The sequence below is a fragment of the Nannobrachium achirus genome (genome assembly GCF_963921795.1).
Source record: "Nannobrachium achirus genome assembly, chromosome: 14".
NCBI classification, from domain to species: Eukaryota; Metazoa; Chordata; class Actinopteri; order Myctophiformes; family Myctophidae; genus Nannobrachium; species Nannobrachium achirus.
In genome coordinates, this window is record NC_137821.1 from 20,044,415 (window position 1) to 20,052,015 (window position 7,601).

Genomic DNA, 7,601 nt, shown 5'->3' on the forward strand with positions numbered 1-7,601 from the left:
GGATGTAATATCTGTAACCGATAAACCAAAACTGGACCATGCAGGTTCAAAGTTCACATTCAAGGCACAGGCATTACGGTATACAAGGCACAGGAATTATGGTATTTGAATACACCTGAAGCTTCCATGGAAATCCTATGGAAGTTTGTCTTAAAACCTGAAGCTTCCATATAGAACTTATAAGGAGGTTCTCATAAATCTCTTGTTTATGACACCCAGACTACGCCATATGTCTACATTTGGCCTCTGGGTGTCATAAACGAGAGGGGAAAACACTCCCAAGACCCATGTTCATTACCCAACAGCAGCGATGCCTCTGGGGTTTGGCTTTGCGCTCCAATGCAGTGGTTCTCAACCTTTTCTGGATCAGGGGCCCACTTGAAAATCTTAATGATAATAATAATAATAATGCATTTTATTTGAGGGCGCCTTTCAGGACACTCAAGGTTGCCGTACAATTTAAAAAAACAAAAACAGTCAAAACAAGCAAAGAACGCATACATCGACATGTCATCTTGAAAGCATTCACGGCTTGGATCACTACTTGGATAGCAGTATACTTTTAAGTTCTTATTTATTGGTATTGGTATCACTTTTAAATATTAATTAATCTTAGTGTTTTGCCAATTATTTGGGGGCCCACTTGCAATGCCCTCGCGGCCCACCAGTGGGCCATGGGCCACAGGTTGAGAACGAGTGCTTTAAGGAACCAAAACAGATCACGAATGTGAAGCCAGCAGATTCTTCTGTCCTATGTGTCACTGTATTAGTGACAATTGGTCTGGGAACTTCATGCGTATTGAGAGGCATGACTTTGTTCAGGTGACATTTTTAAATAATAAAGTTGTTGAAAAGAAGAACAGAAAAAAAGCATACATTTCTTTATGCTGGGATGTTCCTCTGATTCCTGCCAGTTTTAAAACTCTTTGCAAGTCTTTACCTCGATGTACTGTCATTGATCAAAGCAAAATCCTCCACGTGTTTTTGTAATTGAATTTCGCATATGGGTAAATTATAGTTTGTATACCTTATAAACAGAGGTATGAAATGGTCCCACCACGGCTTCTGTTTACACAAGCACATACACAAGTCAGCTTTTTTCTACTTTATTTTCTTTCTGGGTTTCCCTCTCAGTGGTTCACCTCATATAGCTCATAATTTCAAATCCGTGACAGAAAACAAAATAATAAAACGCTTGGCGTCCTATTTCACTAGTACTATAACATCAGCTGAGACATCAGAACAAAACCACGGCAGGCTTCCTTTTCTCTCTGTGGTGATACTCATTTGTATAAATAATAATAAAAGATGGTGTATTTCCTTCTATTTCTATTACTCCACAGTGCACACTCTTCTTTCCCTGTTCTGTCAAACGCTGACAAACACCAGTCTGGCAGAGTACGCGAGGTCCGCCAGGTAAAGCAAGAAGTTGATTGCAGTGAGCACTGCTGTGGCGATCACCTTATTCTGCCTCGGGTAGCGACCCCCGTACTGCTTGTCGAACTGGAACACGGGCCAGAGGATGGTGGCGGTCAGGTACATGAGGACCGCCAGGAGACCGTACGCCGACAGGAACTTGGAGAAGGGCACCGGGAGGTACCCTGTGCACTCGCCCACGCACAGCACCACGATGACCATGGACAGGATGAAGCAGATGCAGTACACCGCCATGCACCACTCCAGCGCCGGGTAGCTGTCGTATGTCGGAGGGTCGCTCACCAGGATGAAGATGACGCAGGCCACGAAGGTCTGGCACACCTTGAGCAGGCCCGGCGCCGTGCGCATGTAGCCCGCCACCTCCCCTGGCCGGGCCTTAGAGAGGCTCACCTCCCCGACGTAGGCCACGGCCGCCAGGCAGGAGAAGACCGTGGAGACGATGCGGTAGCTGCGCACCTCTCCGTAGCCGCGGTCGCGGTCCTTGAGGAACCAGAGGGGGAAGAGGACAGAGGCGGAGAGGCAGAGCAGCGCGGCGTAGCAGGCAATGGTGATGGGGAAGTTGGACCAGGACACGGGGGCGCGGGCCTGGAGGCCGAACTGCTCCACCAGGAGGACCAGCAGGGTGCCGGCGAAGCTGAAGGCCCAGCAGAAGATGCACCAGTCGGCCATGCCGCCGTGGGAGAGCGTGGCGCCGTGGGCCGCCACGCTGAAGGCCACGCAGGTGAACACCAGGGCCGCCAGGCGAACCCATAGCAGCTGGGAGGTGGACAGCACGATCAGTGGCATGGTGGAGAGAGTCAATGTCAGAGGGTCAGTGGGTGGTGGTGTCCAGAGAAGCCTTTTGAACTGATATCTGTGAGACGGTTCTGTCACTGTGTTGTGTCCTTTATCACATGCCTTGTCCACACTCTGCAAATGTTCTGCGAGAAGACAAGAGAAGGAAAACGGAGCATGATGAGAAGAATAATGGGAGGCTGGTGTGCCGACTTAAACCTGAGGCCGATTCTACGAATGCCTTCTAAATCAGTGGTTCTCACACTTTTTGTGTGTGTGTGTGTGTGTGTGTGTGTGCGTGTGCGTGTGCGTGTGTGTGTGTGCGTGTGTGTGTGTGTGTGTGTACACCGGTCACAAGGGGCTTGGAAAGTCCCTGACACAGAGGGGAGTCAACAATGATACTATAGCACCATCTACTGTATACATTATGGTGTTTTGGCAGTCAGTCTACACATGATATTGAAATGGGTTTCCTACATCTAAGCCTCAGACAAATCAATCTGGCAAGCCATCGTCAAAGAAAGGAGGACGCCCACTGGCCACTAGGTCTGTCCCTCTTCAGAAGTATAAGCGATCATGACTCTGTCTCGAGAGAATGCAGACAAATAGACCTTTTCTTATTTGTTTTGACCTTCATGGCGCATAGAACTTTCATTGTCATATTTTGAAATGTATAGAGCTGAACATAGTCTTTGTCTGATCATGTATTTGATTGATTGACCATTGTACTGAATTCATCAGTAATAATACCTTATATTACAATGCAATACAATACATTATATTGGTAGAAAACTCAGTAGCATCAAGCCTTGTAAACCAGCCTCCTCCGGAAATCTACATTTCCTTTAGAAAGCAAATGAAATGTAGATTTCCGGAGGAGGATGGTTTATGGGGCTAAGCATCAACAGGTATATTTACAGAGAAAGGAGGGTGGGGCCGGGGTAGAGGATGCTACGACAAAGATGTTCAAAGAGTTAAACTATAGTATGCTCACTTGAGTCAGCCGTTCTTTTAGTTTAGCTTTTTGAGTTCATATGTGATCATAATTATTATGTGATCAGAACAGAGATGGAAAGTTCCATCTACATTGTGAATACGACCCATATAAACTCTGTCCAAACCCTCTAAACTGCTGGTTGCTTATAAGGTTGATGACAGGGGTTGACACTAAGGTCTCAGAGGCACGTGCCCGTCGGGCAAGTACAGGTCATGTTCTACTTGCCCAAAGGTCATGCCCACTTGCCCGAAAAGTAAATCATCCATTTAAAAATGTTAGGTAAGATTTTAAAACGCTCAATTTAACACATATTTCTTTACTTTCTGGGTCTGTGCGATAAAAAGTCATACTGTATCTCAATACTTCCAAATCCAAATATCTACATAGCTATGATTGAATATGGTTTCACACTAGTTATTTTACATTTTAAGTGTATCAACAGTAAAAACAGCACATTACAGGTAAACAGTGCTATTATTTTACATTCCACAGACCAGAAGACAGAGCGCTCTGGCCACATTCAGGTGTTTAGACAGATATCTGGCGTTGTGTTTATAGACTGTTGTGTCCGCTCTCAAATGAGCACGTGTCCGGTCGGGCAACCTGAAAGCAAACTTCACCTGCCCGAAAGTTTCATTTACCTGCCGGGGGCAGGTGAGCAAGCCTTATTAGTGTCAATCCCTGGATGATCTTGGAAATTCAAGATGACTCAACTGCTGCACAGATGCTCAAAGTCTAAAGTCCCTCTGGATGTGTGCCGTGCATCAAATGCATTTGTATTGCAAATCCATAGGCCTATTGTTTATTCAGACCAAAGGCTACAGAGCACACCGCAGTCCATTAGCCATGAATTTCGTGATTGCCATACTTCCCCTTTCTGTAATAATACTCATGCACAGCAACACAGGAAGCCACTTAACAACACATACATCCACACAGGCAGGGGCGTCACACCAAATTATGGGCCCTGGGTACAAGGATTCACTGCGGGCCCCCCATGAATGTTAACTATTGAAAAATAGCAGATATACAAGCTCACAGCGCGGCACCGAGTGCCGCGCTGCGAGCTTGTATATCTGCTATTTTTTTAAAATCGTGAAAATGTGTGCAAGAAACCTATGTCAAGGACCCCCAAGATGATATGTATTTGGCCACGGACCCCCATCTCAAAATATTTAGTTCCAGGGACCCCCAGAAGCAAAATTTGAGTTAGACATGTTCGCTTAAAAAATACATATATTCAAAGATTTTCACACATTTTCACAACTTTTCAAAAATAGAAGATCTACAAGCTCGCAGCGCGGCACTCGGTGCCGCGCTGTGAGCTTGTATATCTGCTATTTTTCAATAGATAAAGTTATTAGGACCCCTCCACCTTGGGCCCCAGTAACTCAGTCCCACTTTCCTACCCCTTGTGACGCCCCTGCACACAGGAACCCACATGAGCACCACCCAGCCCAACCTGAAACCAAACTTCACTGATGCTTTCTAATAGCGTCTGTACCCAAGCTTTTATTTTCATTCACGTTCAGCTCAAAAAATAAAATGGTTTCTTAGACCAAACAGGGTTTAAGGCTGCAATCCGTAACTTTTATGTAGCATGAGATTTCTACCGCTCATGCAAGAGACAATCCCAAAGTTGTCGTCAAGGGGTAGTTATGTGCCATTCGTGTCCTCATGACAACATACTCCACTTTTAGAGCTGAATTTATTTTGGTTTGGCCCTGTCTAAATAAAACTACAATATGAAGTCATTTGGTAACACAGAGATTGTGTGACTCCCAGAACTGAACCGAAATATACTCTTTTTGGAATTTGTTTTTTTCTAATTTTACACAATATAATACTGTACACATCGGCCCTTACAGGTTTGTAAATCTGAGAAATGAAACCAAATGGACCCTTACAGGTTAACTCTGAGAGTACGAATGAAACTAAATGGACCCTTACAGGTTAACTCTGAGTACAAATGAAACCAAATGGACCCTTACGGGTTACCTCTCTGAGAGTACAAATGAAACTAAATGGACCCTTACAGGTTAACTCTGAGAGTAGGCTACACATTGGTTTACAAAAAATATATATATATATATATTTTTTAAAGGGGAAAAAATAAGGGAAAAAAAGGAATCAATTGAAATTAAAAAGTTTGAGAACCACTGGCTGTAGGCTACAGTGTGGGATTGTTTGAGCAGAAGAACACAGTTAGTTACAGTAACTAACACTACAGTACTCTGGTAACTTGGGGGGATGAGGTTGCCCTGCCCCCTGCTGAACACAATAGCGGTAGGTGTGGTTCAGTGCCTAACCACACGCACGCACACACACGCACACTCGCACACAAAGATTTAAAAGGTAACATTGTTGCCTAACAGAAATCTTATTGTGGTGGATTTGTTAATTTTAAGTTTAGTTAGTAATAAATGAATGATACTCACTCTCTTACGTCATAGAAACGCCAGGCCGGGAGAAGACAATACAAGTCTGCGACTGCTTCGATAGCGGACACGCCACCGTCATAGCTCATTGCTCTAGAAATAACCATGGCATGGCAGGATAGAAGAACATGTTAAAACAAAAGAAAAGAAAAGAAAGAACATTCTTGACTCAACGTGCAAAGTCTTGCCATCGCATAAACGAAAAGCACAGATTACTCTTCTTACCGGTCTGAGGTTCTGCTGTTTCATAATTTTGTGCTCTTGCCATGTTCCTTCCTATCTGGACTTGCGTACTTCTTTACGTGCCGGGGCTCATACATTCACTTGGTGAATGTCAGCGGCGTCAGTTCAGAAAAACCCTAAGGTATGGCAACATGACTGGTGTCTTGCACGTGCGCACTCGCGCGCGTGCAAGACACCAGTCATGTTGCCATACCTTAGCAACAGGCACGATTACAGTATATTTTATTATTTTCCCCTGTAGCCAAGGTATGGCAGCTGGCATAGCTTGCCATACCCAATTGACGCCTCTGGTGAATGCTCTGCATTTCTGCAAGTCTGTCTCATTCGTACCCCACGCCCCATGATGACCAAATTTGGTATTGTGCCTTCATCCCTCTCGCCAAGTCTACACTGGTTTTGGGGGGTCGTGATCGAGTGACTAAACTAAACTAAAGAGGAGTCAGAATATTGCCGATGCCGTGTGCCAAGTAAAGAAGAGAAACATTTTAGGCCGGCCTACTACTTCGTAATAATTATGCGTTTATAGGCCTAGACCGATTTATCTTCGCTCCCAGCCAGGCCATATCAGATAGACGCACACACACGCGCGCCAACGGTAGCAGACTAGAGTAGAGAGATAGGCAAATAATATGTTAAGCTGCCTGCAGTGTATTACTTAAAGCTTGAGCAAATGCAGGTCAGGCGGCCATTATAGCTTAAACTGGGATATTTCACTTTCAAAAAAACTTTTGGTCATTTTGGCTTTCATGAACACCCTGAACAGATTTTAATTTGCTTGATTCAATATTCAGATATTTGATGTAAATGTTACCAGGTCCTCCTCTCCTTTCGATTACTCTTTTCATTTATTTTTGATCATTCTTTGGGAAAATGGAAAAAAAATAATTAAAAAAATAATTATAGGCCTACAAAATAAATGAAAAAAAAAACGGCCTGCTCACTAGGAGGGTATTATGAGTCACCAGAAAAAGAAAATTGGTGTTTTTAATGAATCTATCATGGTTAAAATGTAGTTTGAAGTTACAATGGGTGTGTATGGGGAGAGGCCCTGGGCCTGGAGGGCCTGATAATATTTACATCAAATATCTAAATATTGAATCAAGCAAATTAAAATTCAGGGTGTTCATAAAAGTAGGTCTAGAGGTCTACTCGGGACACTCAATATTGTTATCGACCCCGTTTTGAGATATTCACACCCGACCACACTCACAGTGAACAAATAAATATTACAAACACACATGAACTCTCAAGTCAAGAGGATAACTTGGTGATTTGCATGTCGCTTGCTGTAACGAAGTCTACCCAGAGGAGGGCGACATTGTTTCTGTGATTGAGTAGCTTACACGGTGTGGTCAGTCATACTGTGTGTGTGTGTGTGTGTGTGTGTGTGTGTGTGTGTGTGTGTGTGTGTGTGTGTGTGTGTGTGTGTGTGTGTTTTTTGTTGTATTAGTATTACTAGAAGATGGGCCGCCCTTCGGGCGGCCCAGCGTCTAGTCGGCGACCTGGCCAACTCGGGAACTATGTAAATAGGGAATGAATGCCCCGCCCTTTAATGCAAATCCCATTATACTGTTGTCATAGGACCCGTTTTGACCATCTGTGTCCATTTATGCCCATATATGGAGATATCTGTATCTGTCTGTCTGTCGGCGTCCATTTTATGTCCATATATGGAGATCACTGCAGATATAGTTCTGGGTCCATTTTATGCC

General features: G+C 44.2%; 1 protein-coding gene across 1 annotated transcript; it reads right to left on the bottom strand.

Moving 5' to 3' along the window:
- Positions 1–1,368: 1,368 nt before the first annotated feature.
- LOC308298336 (myeloid-associated differentiation marker homolog) lies at positions 1,369–2,223 on the bottom strand (the record flags this gene model as incomplete). The annotated part of the gene is made up of 1 exon (XM_080741919.1): positions 1,369–2,223. One exon carries the CDS (start codon positions 2,221–2,223, stop codon positions 1,369–1,371), a length of 855 nt encoding a protein of 284 aa, XP_080598045.1.
- Positions 2,224–7,601: the final 5,378 nt, after the last annotated feature.